At 38.1% G+C, this 24,140-nt stretch overlaps 1 protein-coding gene across 1 annotated transcript in view; it reads left to right on the forward strand.

Annotated features, from left to right (window-relative positions):
* The window catches only part of CAB39 (calcium binding protein 39), a 49,535-nt gene that overhangs the window by 5,244 nt on the left and 20,151 nt on the right, over positions 1–24,140 (forward strand). The window contains exon 2 of the mRNA XM_063132248.1: positions 21,787–21,945. Within this exon, the coding sequence (XP_062988318.1) occupies positions 21,832–21,945 (114 nt within the window). The 5' untranslated portion in view covers positions 21,787–21,831. The remainder of the gene's footprint in view (positions 1–21,786; positions 21,946–24,140) is intronic.

Here is a 24,140-nt window from a genome sequence, read left to right on the forward strand (position 1 = left end):
GTAATCAAAATAAATTTCCCTAAAGAAAAAGAAAGAAAGAAGCTGGCATCTCTGCCACAATAAAAGTGGAATGTGAAAGGGAATATAGGAAGCTGAGGCTAAATGGGCTTTTTTTCTTTAAGTAATTGAGTACCCTGCATCTTCAGAAAGCTACCCATGAGGGATATGATGGTAGGGATTGCAATTGGAGGGGGAATATCTGGAAATGAAAGCATTCCCCCTCCTGGTTTAGTGCAAGCAGGTGTGCTTGCGTTTTACACAAACAGACTGTGGCAGGCTGCAGTGATTGTGTGGACCCAGTCACTGGAGGTCTATACTGACACATCTTCTGTAGTCTCATAAATCTTTGATTTGCAAGTGTCTTTCACATTGAACTAAGGTTCTCTGTGTACCCTGCCTCATATTTCTTAAGAGCAGGATAATGCTGACTATTATTTGAAACCAGAGATTGAAGCTGGTTAGCAGATCCTGGTTGGTTAATATGAAATCTGGTTAGTATTAACCACATTTAACACTGGTGCTTATGTAATACTTAACTGTAGTTAACTGCAGATTGTTTTTTATGAAGGGGAAATTCAATCCATTAGTCTGTTCTTGATCTCTTAACATGTAGAAACACACATGTGGATAGATAGTACGGGAGCCCTAAAATATTATATACACCTATATTACTTAGTACATAACATTTTCTAACAAGCTAAAATGCAGGAATGATTTAATATTATTTAAATGTATATAGTTGGTATGCCTGCCTCAATAGTAAATATGTACAAAATACATTGCAGAGGTCCTATTTAACTTGTAAATCAATGTTCTTTATTATCATTACTAAAATATAAATGGAAAACTGGATCAACATCAGCATTTTAAATTGAGGTTTTCCACTTGGTCATTTAAATCTTGATTTGTATTGCTGGTTTAAATCAATCTCCTAATGTTGTATAAATGAACAGATTCAGAATTAAGCCAAAAGGGGAGCAGCTACCTAGTTCATACAGAAATAACTGTAACAGTTTCCCAAACATTTGAGATCTATTTTGGTAACACCAAGATGTAACTTTCTCTTGTCTAGTTCTGCTTCTACTTTAAAAACTGAGGTAGTTGAATGAGCTTTCACACTGCATGGTTCCATCTATAAATGTGTAATACTAAAAGCTGTGGAATTGCAGGTTAAGGTTGCAATACTAAACACAATTTCTTGGGAGTTGCTCCCATTGGACGCAGTGTGACATATTTCCAAATAAATATGCTCAGAATTGCACTGCATAATAAGGGAATATCTGTGGTATTTCAGTCTTAAAACACCATGGAGAGAGCAATCCTATGGTCCTTGGGTGAGCATCCCATCAACCATTGGATGGCTTAGAAAACCCTTTCTGAAGTTGGAGACAGATCCCTCTTGGAAGGCAGAATTAAATATCCCACTCCTTGCACCCATTGCAGAGAGAACCACACCAGCTGCTCCAAGGTTGAAAAAAAAGACCTCAGGAGAGGAGGGAAAAGGGGGCATTCTGGTTGGTAGGGAGGGGGGGAGACCAGAGAGGCCAGAATATGATTTATCCTGAGCCTCCTTTTCTCCCCAGCCAAAGCACCCTTGCTAGAAGGGGTGAAAAGACCATCTAGCGAAAATAAAGGAGATCAGAAGACAAGGAGGTAAAGGTATTAAAGGTATTTTGAGACAAAGCACTATATAGATGGAATTTGAAGGTCATTTTTGTTGCTGTTTCAAATCTTAAATATACAGAAGTGTAAATTGGGTTAGGGCCCTCTTTAAAGCTTCATCTAGTTGCTAAGACATTTTTATTTCAGTGATTTTTTTAATGTGGGTTACTATTTTGTCTACATGTTATTACTGAATTGTTTTATCATGTTCTCAGTGATATTATATGAAATTCATTTTAGTATTTTAGATGATTTTACCAGATTTTACCAAGTTTTATGTACCCTTTTGTAAGCTGCTTTTAATTTATTTTATAAAGAGAAGTGAGATATATATTGTTTTTTAAAAAATTTAAAACACTTTTCTGCATATGCCCCTTCCTAGGAGTGTAGATAAAATGCTTACCATTAATGGAAGTTAAATTGTCATTTCTAAAACAAAACATGTTAGTAGAATTTAGAGAACAAAGGTTAGTAGAATTTAGAGAACAATCAACAAAGGGCTTGCATTTTCTTCTCTGGTTTATGAGAGATTTGATACAGAAGGATGCATGCATTTTTTCCTATGAGCTTGTATAACTTCACATTTGATTCTTTTCAATAGCTGTGGCCAACCTTTTTGACAAGTGTGCCAAAGTCAGTTCTTAAATATAAGACATATAATGCTGAATTACTGTGTGTATAGTCCCAAGTAATGAAGAGCAGAGTTTCCTCAGCACTATCTGGAAACCGTAATCACCTAGGAGTATCTTAGAGAATTTTTGTGGGAGGAAACTGTCATTCTTCCCCCTCCTGAGACTTCTAACTTGACTTTGAATCCTGAACTTAAAAATAAACTCAAATTTAAAAAGCATTCTTACATTCTGAGCTGTGGAAAAATTTCTGAGTGAAATATTCAGTTCATCTTGCACATGAGCATTATAACCTGAGCTAATTTGATTTCTGAACTGGGTAATTACAACGTTGGTAACTTTGCTACTCACAAGTGGTTTTTCTTCTTGTTTTATTCTGTGGAACAGGCAGAAGCACACCATAGCTAGCCCCATGGGCCTCCTATTCCTATTTGTAAGTGTCACAGACCTGTCCTGCCTGTGCCACCTGTTCTGTAGGTTAGCTGTCCATGCTTTATAGCATGGTCTGTACATTCAAATGACATTCCTGTTGTTAGATCAGTGTATCATACCAGTGATTAATAGAATTGTTCTTGTGTTGTGCTAATAAAAATATTTGAGAAACTGATTCTAGATTGTCAGTGGTGAGGACAAACATTTCTGTAGCTGGGTGTGGGTAGAGGAATTAAGGCAACTAAATCTTACAAATTGCTTAAGAACTTCTTATTTTTAAAGCACTGTTCCCCCTCCTCCACACTGACCTATAGTGATTATTATACCATGTTAAAATCTTAATTTGCACTGATGTATCTGTATTCAGTGCCACTGAAGCAGCCTTGGGTTGTCAATGTTGTGGCACGTCGATCAATTTACCCAACCAAAAATATTTATTTAAAGTCTTTTTATTCCACTCTCAGCCGAAAAGGCTCCTGGAGTGAGTAAAACACACGTCTCTGCCTGCAGGCTTGCAATATAAAAAGACATGACACATAACAAAAAAGGAACGGGGAAGGAAGGGGGGAGTATGTCTTTCAGGAAGGGGGGATGGAATGACCCTGCTTCCTCCTCCCCTACTGTATAGCCCGCTGGAATTTCAGCTAGCTTATCCAACTAGAAATACTTATTTGAAAAAGACCCTATGGTTAGTTACATGGGGAATTGCCTACTATATGAACTCGTCCTAATTAGGTAATGGGTGATTTGTACCATATGATCCTAGTGTGAGCCATCCTGCTCAATTAAGTAACGTGAAGAGGTCATCTTTTTGTGAACCGCCCAGAGAGCTTCGGCTATTGGGCGGTATAAAAATGTAATAAATAAATAAAATAAATAAATAAATCTTCCCTCTAGGTGTGTTGGCTTGAAATTGCTGAAATAGCACGACACAGTACTTTTGAAACATACAGTGGTGGGCAGTTTTGGCCTACAATTCCCATGATCCCACATCACTGGCTATGCTGGACGTTGTGCTCCTCCAGATGTTTTCACCTACAAGTTGCCCACCCCTTACTAAAAGTTACTGCATGTATTAGTACAGCTTCACAGAGAACTCAGGGATGACTGCCCACCTTCTAAATCTTGCCAGTGTCCATTCCCTTCTGCTGCTATTTACTCCCATGGGGGATAGATTTGCCCATGCATGCATCATCACTTCTGCAAGGCATAGATCTATACATGGCAGTGGCTCCATTTATGGTGTCAACAATTGTAGTATCAATGAGGTTACACCTGTTGCCTAGAGGCAATTGTTTGCCAAGGGCAACTAAGGAACCGCTGAAGTACAAGTATGTCTGAGTACAGTGATGGGTTTGTTGTGGATGAGGGCTGTGTACACTTCTTTGCTTTGAAACTAACACTATTTGTAATTTAGACGTCTGGCTCCAGGATGTCTAGGGAAGCTGAGAAATTCTGCCTCATGTCCAAAACTAGAAAGATGCACTTTGTAATTCAGCTTCAGGGGTTGCTTTTAAAGCAACCTGCCTAATTTTGGCACATACACTTTAAAAATAACAAATACTGGAAACAATGTGGAATTTGTGGCATCCTCTCTGACACCAAAGACTCCCAAGTGGTCCTCTTTCTCCCTAATCACAGAATGTGAGTTCCTATGTGTCAGGTACTCCTTCGTAGCTGTTATTTTAACTGGGAGGAACTTTCATCAGGAATCTTATGGATCTTGGGCAGTGGGACTCTGGTCTCAGCAGCTGCAAGCAAACTTGTCTTCTTTCCCCTGCCCCCCAAATATACCACTGTTAGTTGTTTATGGCATCCACAGCCTTAAAGAACCAGCTCATTTTTTCTTTGCATTAAGGTCAATTTCCTTTTGTGTTCCATTTGGGATAATTGAGATGGCTATAAAAGTGCATCCTACATTTCCTTTCCACAATTTTTCTGGTATCAAGCATGGCAGTGGGAAGCATTGCCTCTTCTCTGTAGTTAACAGGGCTGAAGAATGTCCAAACTGCTGTATGGACTTGGGAAAATATTTCATATTTCATGTAAAACTGATTTTTTTCCAGCCCAGAGAAACTGCAATTTCTGATTGTACCAAGGTTGTTTTGCAGAGATTTTATAAAATGGAATTTAGGAATTGAAGAAAAGTGTGCTGCCTATAGTTCTAATGTTTATTAACTGTGGAACTCCTTTGCCTTTAATTTTATACTTATTGTTGTTCCCCGCCTCGATTCAAATGTGGAGGCGGGGAAGAAATTATTATTATTATTATTATTATTATTATTATTATTATTATTATTATTGTGACCTAAGTAATCATGTTATGGAGGAGGAGGGGGCTAAAACTGTGGCATTTCACATATGAGTTTTAAGTTTTAAAGTACCTCTTGATTCACTTGATTTGTAATATGAATGTGAAATCTTAATTACCCAGAATATTCATCTGTATTACAAGTGCATCTTTGCTTTCTCTTCCAAGTGAACAATGATAATATATATTTAGATAAATATATTAGATAAATATAGATATGTTTATATATTAGCTCAGGCAATTTAAACCTCATGTAAAATCTTGTTTATCTTGTTGTTGATATGTGTGTGTGTGTGTGTGTGTGTGTGTGTGTGTGTATATGTTTGAGGTGTCTGATGAGATGTATGGTGAGAAGAGCTATTATATTTTAGAAATATGATAGTAATTCTTACCTGTTTTAGGATCTTCTTTTCTCTTGGTGTGGCTGTCCTGCTCTGAGAAGTAATTAAGATAGAAAGATAGGCAATGAAATTCCTATCATTGGAAGCTGAGGCCATGAAATGTCAGTTCCCACAAAATTCAGATTGCATTTGTTAGTCAGTTACCTTTAGGTTTCTCTATGCAGAATGTAAATGACCTGTGGGGCAGGGCAACAGGATCTCACTTCTACATAATCAAAAAGTGTCAACTCTGTTATGGAAATGTTTGACAGAGGTTGTTGAATTGTTGGTAAACTAATAAGTATCTAGAATGGCAGACATAGAATGTATATATTTAGTATGCATCCCTCAAGATGGCTCATAAAAAAGGCTTGGGAATGCTGTGTTAAGGAATTACCACAAACCACAGAATAAATCTGCATCCCCTGACTGGATCTTCTAGAAAATAAATGTTCTAAGCAAGGCCTCTTCAGCTGATCCTATTGATGGGGGTTTAATGGAGATACATGCAATATAGCATTTTTAAAAGTCAGAGCTAGTACCTTGAATTGTGCTTGGAACCACATAGGAGGTCCATGGAGCTGCTATTGATACAATATCTTGTATGCAGCATTGCAAAGAAAGCTATTTGCCCACACCCTATTACTAGTCTGCCTGCTAATATGTGTCTGCTTTACTCATTTGTCATCTCATAATTTGCCAGAAGGAAAAAGAGGAACTAATTTACAAATGCTTCCTGAGTTGCTTAGTACTGATTCTTACTTGCCAGAGGCAACTGAGTGAGTGGCTCTTGAGAAGTTAGGGTTGAATGTATTATGTTGAACACACATTCGGCCAGCTGAGGCTTCTGAATAACTTTGAAGGACAGCCCCACATAGAACATCTTGAATTTCTGAAGATACCAAGACATGGGTGGTAGATAATGAAGTGGCCCCATCCCTTCCTGTCAGATGTAACTGATAAAATAAAACAAAAAAGACAAAGCCATAGCAGCCACCTGCGCTTTCATTGGCAATCCTAGGTTGCACACCATTTTCAGACTAAGTCAGGTCTAGCAGAGCTAATGAAATAAGTCCGTTACAAGGCACACACATCTCTTGGATTATTTAAAATCCCCCACACACACATTCATCTATTTTTATTTGATCTCAGTTGTCCTAATCAGGGTGGATTTGATTTAAATCACTACTCCGACTCTATTTAATCATGTGACTTTCCCCCAAAAAAGTGTGCTCTTACTCGCTATATTTTACACAACTCAGAGTACCCAAGACTCATTCTTGCTGGTATAATCTTAATATTTACAACCAGATGAAGTTTTCATTTTTAGAATAGCAACTTTTCAGATTAGTTTTACAGTTTTATAATATATATATATATATATATATATATATATATATGAATGATTTGGTTTTACTATTAAAAACACATCATAGATAGTTCACCCTGTAATAATGTCATAATTATCTCCAGTTTACTAGGTTAATCATATTTGGACAACTTTTCTGCTGTACTTTATTGGAAGGAGAAAAACAATCTTAGAGAAACCTCTGGAAGAGCATGACATTGTGAATGGATTAATGGAATTCATTTACCAAAAAATTTAAATAGCCTCATGCTACATTATTAAAAACTAATCTTATTTCATGATGAATAACCTTTGGACTATAATGTATCTTAAATAGAAAACTATCTTTAGATAGATTTTTCCTCAAACATTTTATTTAAAAAATCCAATTTAAATTTAAAAAATCTGATTTTTTTTTTAAAAAATCATTGATTTTTATCCACTCTCATCCTAATCTAGTTGACAAGTTACTGTTCCTTATTAGCAAATTGTAATCCAAGGACATGGTCTCATTTATTATGTAGCCTTATGTATATGCCTTATATAACCTGTTGATAAACTTTTCTGGATTGATAAATAACTGTCCAAGACTAGTCTTCAATGCCTACGTCCTAGTTTGCTTGGCCCACCACCACCTGCTATTCTAAAAGCTTTTGAAGATTTGGAATATCTTGTTTGGGAAGTACAGTGAAGATGAAAAGCATAGAGATTCTCTATTTGAAGGATTAGAATCCAAATGTGAAAGTTTTAGCATCAAAAGAGGCAACAGTACAGGACATTACTAAGTGTAGCTATTCTTTACCTTGTAGAAAGGAAGCCTTTAAAAACCAAACAAAAGCAACCCTTGAGTGGTAATGTTTACTTCTCAGTTTAGAATGTTAATATGTTGACTAAAATATATCACTTTTTATAGTCATGTGACACTAGATCTGCTTTTAGGATAAATTCTGCCAGTTTAATATGTGTTTATTATGTATTGTTTGGTTAAAAATATCCCAAGTAACAGTTCAGCATGCCAAGATATCCAAACATAGGCACATGTGGCAGTAATATAATGCAAACATTCTGCTCTCCCTCTCCCCATGGTTATGCTGAGGTCATACAGTCCCACGAGGACTATCCCATGAAGGCATAAGTATGGATCTATTTCTATGCATTATATTTTAAATTGGGGTTCACCCTCTGGTAAATTACGTTTGTATGATCCTGCAGGCCTGTAATCCTGAATAGCTTTGGACTAGTGTCTTTATGCTTCCTGTTCCCCCATGCTTTACTGTGTTATTCAAAATACAACTTTTCCATCACTCCCTGTGGTAAGATGTACATGCTTCCAAGTGGGGACAACTTAAACTCTGTGTGTGTGTGTGTGTGTGTGTGTGTGTGTGTGTGTGAGAGAGAGAGAGAGAGAGAGAGAGGTAAAAGATCTATTTTGGATAATACAGGCAAGTTTATGGGACAAGAAGAATAAAGGTAATAGTGTTAAGTGATCCTAACAGTTCTAGGTTTCATTTCTTGTTGGTTATCCATCTTACCGTTCAACTTTATCTAGTCTGGTCTAGAATCCAAATTCCCCCATTTTATTATCATCCATCTCTATTATGTTACTACTTAGCTTTATCATGGTTTTCAGCCTAGTTAGAAAGTTTGCATAACCAGAAGAATGTGCAAGCAGTCAATTAATACCTACACTTATTTATTTATTTTATTTGTTTATTTATGTATTTATTACATTTTTATACCGCCCAATAGCCGAAGCTCTCTGGGCGGTTCACAAAAATTAAAATCATAATAAAACAACCAACAGGTTAAAAGCACAAATGCAAAATACAGTATAAAAAGCACAACCAGGATAAAACCATGCAGCAAAATTGATATAAGATTGAAATACAGAGTTAGAACAGTAAAATTTAAATTTAAGTTAAAATTAAGTGTTAAAATACTGAGAGAATAAAAAGGTCTTCAGCTGGCGACGAAAGGAGTACAGTGTAGGCACCAGGCGGACCTCTCTGGGGAGCTCATTCCACAACCGGGGTGCCATAGCTGAGAAAGCCCTTCTCCTAGTAGCCACCTGCCTCACTTCCTTTGGCTTCTTAAACTACTTTCCATTAATGCATTTAAAAAGAAGTTTTTCAGAACTCTTTTTATTTGTTTTTAGGCTTACTTCCTATGTAGAGAGGTTTTTGTTCCCTCTTAACTGTTTTGATCATATCAAGGCCTACTAGTTAACTGTTAATGAGCCCATTGTATATTTCAATTTAGTTTCATATAAGTGTTAGGTATTGCTTTTGTCTTTCATAAAGATGTCCAATATGCTATTGAGTCAATTAAATATTTGAATCAATGTTTTATAGTTGGTGGTTTGTTTTTAATTTTCATTAGTTGTGCAAAGAATTTGATAGGCCAATTTAATGTATGTATTGTAGTATTAAAGCTTAGAAAACAGGTCAGGAGTAATCATTAACATAATAGAGATAAGAAGTTGAATCCATTAGAACCCCAAAGCCTAAAAGAAATTTGTACAAGTACTTGTTTCAAAAACTGCCCAGAGAGCTTTGGTTATTAGCCGATATAAAAATGTAATAAATAAATAAAAAAGCTGAACCCTTGCATATATGTCACAAAATGCTCTTAAGATCATACTAAAATCTCACTGAATCTCAGTTGTTCTACTAATATGGCAGCCACATTGCATACATGGCATGTATTCATTAAATATCTCATATGTTAAAAAAAAAATCTATCTGTGGAGTTTCCAGCAAGCTAGGAACAATTTCATCCTAGTCTAGATTAGAGACTAATTTATTTGTTGACTAAACATAATCTCTGCCTTACTTGTATTCCTGCATTATGTGCTACAACAATTCACACCCACTGGTGAGCATGCCAGTCCTGCTTTCTGACAGCCATAGGCTGGAGTACATAGAGGCATACAGCCACAGCTAATTAGTTTAAGGAACTTCTCAAGAGCAGGTTTTTTCAATGTTGGTATTAATGTTAAATGCCTATTGGCGAGCTTCTAGCTCTATTGGATTGGTTGAAGAGTCATTGCAGATGGCTGAACTTGAAGAGAAACCCTGAATATGTGTTGAATAGTTGCAGAAGCTATGGTAAGATTCTCATGTCAAAAATAGGCGGGACTTTACATATCCGAAGGCAGTTGCTTGCCAACCAGTATACGGCTTCATTCATAGTCTCATCATGGTGTGCATTGTATATGGCAAGCATAAAGGCCACCTCTGCAGCTACTGTGGGAATCACTGTTTACAGCAACTTCAACACACGAGTGTGGGTCTTTGTGGAAGAACTCAAATGCTTCCTTCTTGCCTTGATTGAACAGTACTGATATTCTAACACGCCCAATAGGAGTAAGAAAACAAAGAATGCTTTTCTCCTATTCAGTTTTTGTAGAGCTTGTGAGCAATTGAGGTGGTCTGACATGTTTGTTTCAGACTTCAACAGGAAAGTTACTTGTTTTGGATCTGCATGCAGAACTGCATGCAAAACAATGCAAGTGAGTCTGTATCTTTGCCAACAATAGCCACATGATGACCATGACCAGCAGTCTCAAAAGGCACTGAATGCTATCATTGTGTCAGCATTGCCATCTGCCAGCTTAACATTTAAAGTTGGATGGTATTACTACTTATTCATTGGTGAAACAGAGCTTCCCCTAACCTAGTGGCTCCCAGATGTCTTGGACTTCAACTCCCATCAACCCCAAGTAGTGTGGCCAGTGATGTCTAAAACATCTGGAGAGCACCAGGTTGGGTAAGACTGGTGTAATGTGTGTGTTTCTACCCCGCAATCCCACCACTTTTTATACATTGCAAATGAAAAATCGTAGTGTGTGAGACAAAGCTATTGCTGCCAAACCACACTGCCCCATTTGATTGTTCATGACAAATATGTATAGTGGCCTTCAAATTTTGTTTGGCCCCAAAGGGAACCGTGGGTCTTGGTAGTGCTCAAAGTGTCTCTGAAGCTCAGTGCAACTGTGGGGACAAGCCCTGCCCTCTGCCATAAACTGGTTAGTAGGGGTTGTCCTTGTCATGCTGAGCTTAATGATGGAAAACAGCAAGATCTCTTTCAAATCCGCTTCAAAGTTAATGTGAGGTCTGGGAGACTCCAGGCTTGAAAATGACAGGGTGAATCTCTCTAGAAGTGAAAAATGTGCTTATTGATGGCAAGGGTATTTGGTCCTCTGAATATATACTGCTACTCAGATATCTATATAGATCACATACTCTCGTATGGTATTCTTTTATAGTGCTACTGGTTCTCTCGCTGTACCGCTTATTGGTAAAGATTTTGCTACTTCACGCACAAAAGCTCATGCTTCTTATGCATGATGAGTTTATGATGATCAGATATTATTGTCATTGTTTTCTTGCAGTTTGTATTTCAATATTGTCATCTGCAAAAAATATTTCATTTTGGCAACTAAATTGGTAATAGAACATTAGCACCTGTAATTGCTTCTTGTGAAGTCATGCAGCTAGGTAAAAGCACCTGACCTGACAGAATTTTGCATGTGACCGGCTGGAAGTCGAATGGAGATAGTACACCACTATCTGTACTGAATATTGAGCAGTGATGACATTTTGCCTCTATTGTAGCTAAATCAAAAAAGGCAGCACACAGAAACTTCTACTTGAACTTTTTATGCCCCCACATCAGTTTTGAGCCTTTATCCATGTAGATGCACCTTCATATATTCTTCAAATTCGTTGGCATGTACATCGGCATGGATTTCACTAAACAAGAATTGCCTCTTTAAGTCAGTTTCTTTAACACCCTTAAACTTGACTTGATTGATAAATCTATACTTCTGAATCCATACTTCTATCTGTTGATGTACATAATGCAGCAGCTATTTCCCTCTTGTGTAGACAACATGCAAAATGAGGCTGCTGTCCACTTTCTGCAGACAACATGCAAAATGAGGCTGCTCTTACTTTCCTATTGATGTAACCCAACATTACCTGCTGTACCATTTTCAAAGCACTTTTTTGTCATTATTTAGAGGTTTATTTAACAGATATAATGCTCCAAAACAAGGAATTGATCAATTAAGATATCCCGTTTTAATTCATGCTGCATTCTGAATGATAAACATTGGAAGAGTGTGTACTATTGCATAAATACTATAGAAAATAGAGGCCATCAAGAGGGAGGTGGTGATCCTATTACTTGCAGTTCCTTAGTGTTTTTGTCAGATTTTTAGTAGAATGTTGGTACGTGTATCTGTGTTTCAACTTTTTAACAACCAGGCTTGAAGAAAGATTCTAGATTTGTTTTTTAAATACCTGGGATTCTGTTTAGCTCAATTGTGATGTGAGGTCACTGTGCAGATTTAAAGTAATACTTTGAATCTATGCCAATGATCTCAAAAAGCAACTTGCGTGATAATTTCTGGAGGACCCATAAGAAGAGAGGAGAAAGGTCTTTTCATGGTTATTCTGAGTTGCGTAGATGCTCCTTGTGCCTCTGAAGCACAGCACGGAAGTTTAGGAACTACTCTTCCCCAGAGAGACACCTGGCATCTTGAGCCATGGGCCTGTTGACCTATGCTCATTTGAGAACTTTCCATCGGGCTGGGGTAGAAGTATGATCTTGAGTATGTCCCTGATTCAGTTAGATCATGAAAGCTTTAGGCTCTGGGTGCAAAATGAGCAGCCTGCAGCTGCCATCCTCCCCCCAAACACCTATGTGGTGGCCTCCTAGACCCCCAGAAAAAAATGAAACACTCTAGAATGAACTCTCTGAGTCCTGCCATAGATGCCTGGTTCCTAGAACATTCCTAAAGCATCCTAGGAAGCAGTGCTGAAAGTCTCCTGCCCAATTCCTAGGCCATACTAGTAATGCGCTTCTGTGGCAAGAACTATAGAGCCTGTTTCCCTTTTCTCTCTCTCTTTTTCTTGTCTTTCTGAAAAGAGCGGGAGATCACAGGATCCTTCAGCAAGAGAATAGTTCAGAGGAGGGAGATGGGATAGAAGCTAGAATTCCTGGATGCTGGCTGGGTGGTTTGAGAACTGTGTTTAGGGCTATGAGGAGAGTGTTTGTTTTATCTGATCAAAGCAGGTACTAGGCCTCTAAAACATTCTTGGGCAGGATTTGAATGTATGGGGGTACATGATTGTGTGTATGTGCAACCCCCACTACCCCAAAAGACACTCAATGAGGGCTGAAAAGGTTGTGTACTGCTGCTTTAGACAAGCAGCTATGCCATCCTTATCTAACAAAACCAGGTAATTGAGGCAGTTGAAGGGGGGTAGAAACTGAGATTGAGAAGTCATTGCTCTCAAGACTCTTTGGAATCATGGCCACAGCACTTCTGTGGCAATGCTCAAGGGATCACATATCTTTGTACAGGAACTGCTGTCATGCTTCAGCTGTTGTAGATAACATACTTCTGCTGTTTCCTCATCTCTTAAAGAGACATTACTTCTATGTTCTAAATATTTTTTTAATTATAATGAAACAAAAAAATGGAGCAAGGGCAGTAGCAGCATTTTTTATGTTTTATATAATATGTTCTTAGACCTGGTGTAGAAGTTTCTCCCGGCTTTCTATGCATGTGTTTGATTTTGAGCTAAGGCAATTTTTAATATTTTTGAAGCCTCTGCTTGTTTACAGGTTTATTGGGAGTGGGGCAGGGTAATATTTTCCAGCACTTATCCCTTGCGACAGTAATCTTTCAGGTGGTGGTACACAGGCAAGTTTTGGATTTTGATACCTTTCCCATGAGATTTCCAATAGTTTTATAGAACTCCTTACCTTCTTGATCACCATCTTGGAAGTGGTTGTAATTTTAGTCCTAGGCAATTGCTATTGTGCATAATATGGCAAGCAGTGGATACCCATCCACAAACATGACAGTTGATGAAAATGGGTCAGTGGATAAAAATATAGAAGGTGTGTAAAATTCCAGCAGTACTAGAGAAACAGCTGCACATGCCCTGTGTCTAGCTAATTTAATGCTTTAACTAAGCATTAAAGGTAGCTGTCAGGCACTTTAATTTTCAGAGTTTCAGCACTTATTTACCTTTGCATGTTTCTCTGCTGACATAATGTAAAAGTTGCTGTCTAAATGGGGGATCAAGTGAAAGGGGACGGGTGAATAAATTGAACTGTTTAGGTAAATCAATTCCAGTTTAGCAATCTAGAATTTTGTGAAAGCACTGTTGTAAATTGGCCTGAGGTACTTTACCCCAAATTAATACACCCTTAAACTAACAAAGATAATATCAATTGTTTGGACTTGGTTTAAAAGTGTACAAAGTACACTGATAATTTGAACCCTTATTACAATTGAGAGATACAAAAGGTATTTGAATTGGAAATTTATACTGAGCATGGGAATTGTCATTTGGGTAACTGCAGATCTACTCCTTCCTCACCCTATAATGGCTCTGGGAATTTTTTCTGCTTGCCTAGCTTATTTTTGTGCTAACCCCATTTATGCAGCTAACTTCATTAATGATCTTACTGTGTTATGTTTTGGGAACTACCTGCTCCTACATCAGCCCCATACAGGGTGTGGGGCCGATGTGATACTATGCAATCTTCACGGGCAGGACTAGATGCTGAAAAGGGAAGTAGAAATAATATGTGAATTTGCTGGTGGAGGCAAACATGAACAAATCTTTGATTCACATTTGTTGTAACATCAATCATTTTTATGGGTTAGTTTAATTATCTGTAGAAAGTATTAAAGTCAAAATGTTAGTTATTATTATTATTTATTTATTTATATAGCACCATCAATGTACAACCTTAAGTTTAAATTTAGTTAAACTAAATTTGGTAAGCATTGCAGATTCTAAAAGCCTTCATATGTATGCTCTTACTGTATTTTTGGAAGATGTGGATTTACCTTTTTTATCACTCCCTTTTCCTACCTTACTTCAGTTTTATTCATGGAATAGTTAGAAAAGGCAATGTTACACTTGTTTGAGAAGCAGGTTGGTGTTTCTCAAGTCATTTGCACTTTTTAAACATTGGCTTGCGACATAAGTTACAGTGCTAACCTATGCATGTTTACTCAGAAGTAAGTCCCTCTGTTCATTGGGCTTACTCCAGGTAAATGTGTAAAGAAGCTAATAGAAGGAAAGTTTCCTGTTGCCATCTCTCCTCAGCAGCCCCCTCGCAGCACCCCATATCACATTTTCCAGGAGGGGCCCTTGATCCTCTGGAGAGGCTTTTAGGGGGGTGGGAGATGAATGGCTGCTTGTGGGGAAGAGGGGATTAGGAAGTTTTCCTTCTGTGAATTGAAGGTAAATTAACTTGGGATCCAAGCCATGGTGTTTAAAGCCTTTGCAGGAGTTGGAGAAGTATGTTGCTCATCTACCATAGTACCTGCAGTTTCACACTAATGCTTATCCAGATTGCATAGCTAAGATTTTAACTTTCAACAACGAGAGAAAATACCTCTTGGCATTGAAGATGTAATTTATTTATTATATACAAATATGTGTCCTTCTGTGTCTGAGGGAACATAATGCGACCACCTTGTTGAAGCTAAGAATGTTTGGGGCTCATCAGTGTCTGGGGGCTCATCTACAGCAAGCAGAATATTCCGCTATGAAAGTGGTATGAAAGGGGTATATAAAAAGCAGGAGCCACACTACTGCTTTATAGTGGTATTGAAATGCACTGCAGGATCTACATTGCTTCATAGTGGTACCAAAATGCACTGACAACTGTTGGGGCCCATGCCACATCTACACCATGCAGGATATAGCACTACGAAAACAACATGAAAGAGGTATATGGTATGTGTCATTGGGCCCCAACAGTTGTCAATGCACTTAAATAACGCTAGAAAGCAGTAGTGTGGCTCCTGCCTTTTATATACCGCTTTCATAGTGGAATATCCTGCTTGGTGTAGATGAGCCCTGGGAGACAGACCACATGAGAACCTCAGGTATGCTACCTTGAGTTTGATGGTGGAAGAAAACTGGGATATAAATGAACTTAAATGACTGCTAAGTACCCACTTCATACATGACAAGGGGAAGGGTCATACATCAAGAAGAAGAAGATAATTTATTTTGGCTTTTCAGGATGGTTAGTCACAGCTGGTTCATGTGAAGTCATGCCCAAAACATAGTTTTATTTATTTAAACAAGGTGTTCAAGGAAGAAACAATAGAAGGTGCTTGAGGGACAGACCTGTTTCCCAGTGTCATTGTTTACAGGCAACTTTATCCATAGCCAAAGATCTGATGTTCACATAATACAATTTAATCCTTCTCCTTTAGTGGGTTCATGACCTGTGTACTAAATTATTTCAAAAGTATGTGCTTGTCCTGGGTAAGCAGTAGTTTTATGTGAACATAACTCAGGGCAAAAGTAAGATGAAGGGGATAGTGACTTAAGAAAAGAGACACAGGAAGTGCTTGAAGGCTGGTTTACTAAACCAGAGGATTAAGAGGATAAACAAGAGTCCTGTTCCAAGCAGTGTTCCATTCCCCTGTGGTGCTGTGGAATTTTCATCTTTATACGATTTGATGTAAATTTGTAGCTTCATCCTAGAGGAGTTTTAGCAGAAGGAAGAAAAGGAAATGTTACCTTGTTTTACTTTTTTTATTGTGAGATGAGTAAGGTATAGAATAAGTGTGTGTATTATAATACACACATTCTGTGCTTAATACACAGGTAACTACTATCTTGATTTTTACCATATCTTAAATACATGCAACAGATCCAAACATCCCAGGATCTTTTTTACTGGAGAAGGATCCCTTGTTGCTGTCAGGATCCTTTGAGATGGGGTGAAATTGGCTTGGAGAGGCCACTACTGGCCTTGTGATTAGAAGACACTTGACATTTGTATTCATTGAGACCTCTATGTGGGCAGTCTATGCACAGCTGCTGCTGTTGATTTAATCACTGCAGCTCCGTAAAGGTTTTGTGATTCTGTAAATCAGGGTGCAGAGCCTCTTTCACCCTGCTGGCCATATTTCATTTTGGTGAAGCTTTTTTGGGGGGGGGCACATTCCAGTGGTGGGCGTGGCTGAAGGCAGAAGGGGGCAAGGCCAAAAATACCAGCATATTTTAATTTAAAGTACTTTTTAACTTAAAGCGATTTCCATAGGGAAGGGGGCGTGGTGACCTGAGGAGTCCATGAGTACCACTTTTGCCCCCTGGCCTGTGGTTCTGCACGCTTGCTGGTAGGGGGCAATGCAGTTCTGCTGGGAAGCACACCATGTGCCTTGTTTCTCAACAGAATCACTGGGGATGCAGCTGTGTGGCCATTTCTGGTTGCAGCTGCAGTAGGGAAGGGCTGTGGCTTCCAGGGGATAGTATGCCACTGAACTTTCCACACTTTCCCACCACTGCTTTAAAGGTTAATTAACAAACACTTCAGTTTCAGCCAACAAAAGTGCAGGCATAATGTGATGAAAACATCCAATCCCAAGTAATTTTGTTTCCCTATTCTGGAGCAACTGCAGTATGCCCTATTTTGTGCCAATTGTACAGCAATCGTCTATAAATGGGAGATTAGCAGAGCAGGTTAATTGTGGTCAAGCTATCTCCATTCAGGTAAAGTTAAAGCTGATGAAACAGTCGAAGCTGGTAAAAGGTGCTTTTAGTCACAGAGGTCACTTGAGCCCCTAGTGTAGATGTTGGTTCAATAAGTACTGCAGACTGTGATCTTTGAATAAACTTACTTCTGTGGAGGAAGGTTCATGCATTGCTTGAATCATAGAATAGTAGAGTTGGAAGGAAGAAGGTGCCTTGCTTGACCTGTTATTGAGCAAATGTGCTCAAAGAGTTTTAACAGGGTACTATTGAGAACTGCAGCAGAAGGGAGATTTGCTCACCCCTCATCCCTCCTGACCCTCCCCCCCCCCCCCAGCTTGGTTAAGTGGCTTATGTATTTCGTTTGGGGTTAGGAAGAAAAAAACTGAGCTCTGAAAAGTTGCCCAAGTATTTTATCTTCTTCAAGGTGACTGCAATTTAGATTCGCCTATATATTGATTTTTAAACTACCAATTACTGCAAAAGATTCTATCCCATTCTGTTTTCTGTATACACTTTTTAGTACTACTAATACTCTTGGTATAGGGATGTCACAACATTAATACTAACTGATAGGCAAGCATGTTCCTGAAAATGGCCATGCTGGCTTATTAAATATGTTTTAAGTTGTTTAATTTTAATGGGAGCTACTTTTAATGAGAGGGGGGAGCTATTTGCTGGTTCTAGCAAAACACCATTTTATGTAGGTTGCTTGCCTGTTTTCAGGTAAATATCAAATTGCTCCTGATTCCTGTCACCCAATTCCTCTTTCTGTAAAGCAGATGAGGGGGTTGCATTCTTCCACAACTCCTCAAATGTTATCATTATCTCTTTGTAGATCATGACTTGGCACTTTCCACTTCCTAGCGAAAGAGTAATAGCTATCTCCTAAATAGGTATCTTTTTCTTTCCATTCTGTCATTCATGGTTCCAGCATATAGAGAAGTAAGCAGACTTCTGGAATCAAATCTTTTCAGTTGCTTAATCATTAAATGAAAAACACTTGCAAACATATCCCAATATAGTGTATGCAGAGTTATCTAGCATACATATCTGAGGAATGCATAATACACAATGACAGCTGGTTTGGAACAGATATTTCTCCATCTCTAAAGAAATGTCATTTTAATTAGGACACTGAACACCTTACTATTCTGAGAGACAGAAGGCAGTCCTTAACTTTATTTATATATAGCCCACTCCTCCACTGTGCTCATTGATAACTATAAATTATAGTTTAACTGGGTAGTTTTAATTGCCACATGCAACAAATACTAGTTTTGTTTGCTGTAGGTACTATCCAGTGTCGGCATTTGTTGGATAACTTGATTTATGCCTAGCTTTGTTCTGTAATTAAACAGATTAGTTTGAAGTTAATTTGGCTGAAGCATATTCATGTTTTCAGTGTCGTGTAGCTTTGTTCTTTACTCAGTTTTGCTGTGTGAGGATATGCATTCAGTTTTGTGATAAAATGTCAAGAGCCATCATTGCTACCTTGAACCCTGCAATAGCAGAGATGAAATTCTGAAGTTGTAAATAGAAAATTAGACTTGCTAATGGTTTGTCTTGATTTCCAACCATAAAATATCCTTCAGGTTTTTCAAATCCCAGTTTGATAATGCTTAGGATATAGAATGCATTTTTTTTTAAAAAAAAACCAACACATTATTTTTTTGGGTAGGCTATGGCCCAGATCCAAAAAACCATAAAAGTAGTTCCTTGAGTCCAGGATTGCTTTGGTCTTGTTTTTCTTGAGCAGCAGTCCCCTACGACATGGCAATTTGTTTTTGAAACTGCAGGGAATTTAAGAAATAGTTCATGATACAGCATAGAAGTCTGGTGTGGAAACAAATTTTGAAAAAATTAAAGGTAATGCAAGCTTCTTGTATGAGTCTGTAGCTCTTTGAATCCTGGTAAATACTTAGGGAGTAAATGTAATAAATATAACTTCTGAAAGTTTTTTCATACTTGGTTAGCATTGGTTTATTTTCCCTCCAAATCATTTCTGAAGTTAAAAGAATCTAGAGAAAGCAGGCACACCTTTCGTGCTTGTGGTGAAATGTCCAAAAGGGCAATATGCATATCTTCCCTGGGACAGACTGCAAGTTCTAAAAATCCACAGAACATACATTTCTTCCCACAAGTGAGATGTGCAAAGTCTCATGCTATAACAGGCAGCAAAAAGTGGAGGTATGAGTAATCTTGATTCATTTTTCACAATGGCCCAGTTTGCATGGTGGCTTGTTTAAATTGGCAGCGTGTTCTGGGAACAATTTGCCTAATTTGCAAACAACAGGCCATAGTCTATTTAAGGGTGGTTTCCCCCTCAAACAAGCCATGCTGCCTGTGTTTGGATGACATGACAAGCCATGCATGGACCATTAATTAGGCAAATGGCTCCCCAGCACACACCACAGCTTAAACAAGCCACCACTGTGATCATGTGAATTGGGTCTATATGTTGTAACGTGTTGCTTTTTAAAGAGCCACAATATGTTACTATTCTTAAAAGCACCAAGTACCTCTCCTGTACACAAACTCTGTTGAAATGTGTGAGTATTAAAGGCCCATTTGTAATGGAGGTGAGAGATCCATAAAAGAACACTTTTATCTGAAAAGGCTAGATGAAATATAGTTTGTGGGGATTTTCTTAAATAGGTCTGTTTTACCTATAACTTCTAGTACCTCACTTTTGTCCTATTATAAAGCTTGCCCATTATTTTCCCTAACTTGCAAATCCTGGCTTTAGAACAGTAAAGATTCGTGAATGGCATGACTAATGGTTATATTCAGACTTGCAACTATGAATCCAAAGTTCAGATAACTGTACCTAAATTCATTGTCCCTCCCCACATTGTTTCAGTAAAGATTTTTATTTACATTTGTTGTAAACTGGGCAATAGTGATTTGCTTCCTGACCTAGACTATGGGCTATTTTCACTTGTGTCAGGTGGGGACAGCTATTCTTTGTAATGACATTTTGACCTCTGCTCACTCAGCTTCAGCTGTCCTTTTGTTTGCTGCAGGAGTAACAGCCCATCAGCATTTTTGAAGAGCAGGCTTTTCTGTTCCCTTACATCCGATCGAGAACTCTAGAAGTCCAGTCATTAAGTAATTTAAGGGAATGTTTATTAATTATCACATACATGTTATCAGCCACGCTGCTTGTATATTGTTTACTATTGTCCATTATGGACGTGAATAAGCAAATCGTAAACATTGCCCGGAAATGTTTGCTGGCATACAGACTACTTCTCATGTTTGAAAAACCTTCTGATTAATATTTCAAGCAGTTGATCTGTAGGTGGCTTTTGTTACTCATATTAGAAGTTGCTGTCCAAAATAATAATAAAAATTGGATTGGTTTTTAAAAGTCATAGAGTATTAACCACAAAACTGTTGGAAGGATACAGTTTGAAATAGACAGTCCTAATCTCTGTGGAGCTCTGTTATGTGCCAAAATCCAAGAGCAAGGAAAGGTGAAGTCCTTAACAAACAACCATGTAATACTAAACAAAAAGTTACAGTAGAACAATAGTATTTAATGTACAAGAATAAATTTAAGATTAACAACAGTGTTGCATTAAAAGTGGGCTGATTTTACAATTCCCACAGTTATGTGGTAGAGGGTGTCGCTACCATTTGAAAATAATGCAGGGCCTCAGCCTTTTCAAACCACCTAGGTCGTGGTGTTTAGATAAATGTACAGCGCCATTTATCTAAAGACCACGACCTAGGCAGTTTGAAAAAGCTGAGGGCCTGCATTATTTTCAGATGGGAGTGACACCCTCTACCACATAACTGTGGGAATTGTAAAGTCAGCGCAATCAAATCTCCAGGGAGCATACAGCAGCCCACATTGGCCACTGACGACTTCATGTTGAAATGCGTTTGGCCTTTTTATTCTACGTTGTTTCTGCTAGACATTTGTTTTTGTGCAATATGCTATTTCACTTTTAATGCAACACTATTGTTAATCTTAACTTTATTCTTGTACATTAAATACTATTGTTCTACTCTATATGTGCCAAAATCCCACATGAGCAGAGGCTTCCACATCTACTTCAGTGTTGGGGACAAGGGAAAGGGAAATGTTTCTTCTACATGGTCAATAATCTTTTTTCTAGAGGGCGAAGGGCACTTGTATGCATTGTAATAATCATATGCACATAATGAGCTCAGTATTCTTATAGTGGGTAAAAGCAAATTAGTACTTCAGTTCTTTTGCCAATTATTAATGCATGTTCTATCTTTTAGATGCATATTTGAACATTACAAATCTTGAACAGGTTTTTAACTCCGGATAAAATTTGGCAAAAAATTATGCTGAAAAATGAGATGTTTTTAGTATGGCTTGACGTCTTCTTCGTTTTGAAATAGGAAAACATCAGGTTCAGTTTGAAAAACTGTGTTTAAATTAAAGTATCTGCTTGTTTGTGCTCAGTAGACCTTAGCTTCTTTTATTGCTCCTAACAACATACTTTTTTTAAATTTGCAGGTGAAAGAGGAATTCTAGAAAAAAAGGCACGTGTAGCTTGCAACCATGCCATTTCCCTTTGGCAAGTCCCACAAGTCTCCTGCAGACATAGTGAAGAATCTGAAAGAGAGTATGGCAGTTCTAGAAAAACAAGATATTTCTGACAAGAAGGTAGAAAAGGTATATTTTGCATTTTCTTCTCTGGGGATCTGTCTTCGTAAAATGCTGGCAGTGTGTGGGGTGAGGAGGACAGGGTACAAGATTGCTTAATGGTTTTGTATACATTACTGAACACATCGATCTGTTTCGCATGACACAACAATGCACCATGGGTGATCACCTATGATAAGATGGCACGTAATCCGAACCTGGTGTGCTTTTCACAAGGTGGCTTATTTTTCACTAACGAGCCACCTTGAGAACTCATGGCTTGCTGTTGAGTTGTTCAGTGTGGCTTGTTGTGATGTCCAAACCCACAGAGTGATTTCATTGTGAGTTATCAGGAACAGCTAGAGAGCTACCTGGCTAGAGCGGCAAAAAGCCCTGTTCCGTCTCACAGTCTTGCTAGAGCAGCCACCATCCTCCCTATCCCTTTTTATTGTCCTTTGCCCGTGCTCTTAAACATTGAGAAGAAAGGACACCAGTGTCCCAAGTGTGTTTTGCAACTTTTTAAGATTTTATTTTATTTTTTCAGTCTTTTGCAAGTATGCACATTTGGAAGTTCACAGCTATGAAATTTGTGTAATTTTCCTCTCTACTTTGCTGCTCTGCCATGAAATTTCCATATATTTACAGATCCCCCTCACTTGTGTGCTTTGAAGTTGGTGTATCTTTATCAGTCCATATTAGTACTATGTAACCCATATATATATATATATATATATATATATATATATATATATATATATATATGAGATAGTTAACAGCAGAGACCTGTGAAGGGAAACAAAAAGCAGGGGTGGGGAGACAAAACTGCCCTCCAGCTACAGGAGAATGATAGTTTGGGGTGGGTATACTTACTGTGGGAGTAGGCAAGGCAGCCTTTGGGGGGAAAACAGTGTTCATCAAGGGAAGCATGGATGGGGAGAATGAATTCAACAAGGACATTGACAAGATGGGAGATATCGGTGTGCTAGTCTAAATAGTGGACAAGGCGGGGGGGGCATGCATCCACTTTCATGGGGGTGGTCAGTTAGAGTTCAAGCTATAGCAACCCCCACCCCCACCCCATGACTGAAATATTAAAAATGTTGGCCACCATAGCAGCAAAAAGCCCTGCAGGGTAATTCACCAGCAGTGGCTTCTTGTTATATGCAAAACAGGTCAGTGTATCGAACACTTAACAGAATGACTGTGAAACATGGTTCTTAATTACAGGTTTGCAAATGTGCATACTTAGCTGGTGAAGATTCTCCATATTTGCCTTGATATTGAGAAGAGAATTAGTTACAGTATAGCTGGGGGACCTGTGATTCCCCCACAATTTTTCAGTTAACTTTAAATTTAGGTCGTGTTTATAATCCATAACCCACCCTAGTGCCATTGTGTCCTTTGGAGAGATTACAAATAGTTCTGAAACAGGTTTACATGCCAGAAATATTCCCAAGTTGGGTTGCTGAATTAGAGGAAACATTGCTTTAAAGTTAGCGGCAGTATGTTTTAGAACATACAGAGGATACCAGCTGGGAACAGGCCCGGGGTGCAAACAGTTTTTAGCTCTTCTTTTGTAATAGACCTAGCTGTTAAGATCAATGTTTCACAAGTGTGGATCACAACCCCCCATGGGATCATTGAAAGGGAAGAGTGGGATTATAGGCTTCCTGGACAGTTTTAGTCCCAGTTATGTCAAGGCATGGGAAGAAGTAGTATATATTTAAGACAGCTGGGAGAACTGTGGTGAAGATGGGGATTTGTACGTATGCAGGAACTGAAATGAGGACAGTTTGGAACAGGGTTAAAAAAATATCCATGATACTTTTTTAAAAAGTATATATTTTTTTATATTTATAAAAAATATAAATTGGATTGTCCTGCTTGTTGGTCCCTGGACGATGGCTGGTTGGCCACTGTGTGAACAGAGTGCTGGACTAGATGGACCCTTGGTCTGATCCAGCATGGCTCTTCTTATGTTCATATGATTGTTTAAATTTTAATTAGATTTTTAAAATTTATATCAGATTTTGAATTTTCTTCAAACAATTAGTGAAAAAGAGACTATGTTAAAGGTATCATCTTAAATACAAATTATACAGCTTCTAATTATATTCTATGAATATGTTAATAGCAGTTTATGGAGATGGGAGATAACGAGATCAGTCCTATTCTGCATTGCAGATGGTGTACAGAAGTGCATTTTCATTCTCTCTCTCTCTCTC

This window comes from Elgaria multicarinata, chromosome 8 (genome assembly GCF_023053635.1).
Source record: "Elgaria multicarinata webbii isolate HBS135686 ecotype San Diego chromosome 8, rElgMul1.1.pri, whole genome shotgun sequence".
Lineage (NCBI taxonomy): Eukaryota > Metazoa > Chordata > Lepidosauria > Squamata > Anguidae > Elgaria > Elgaria multicarinata.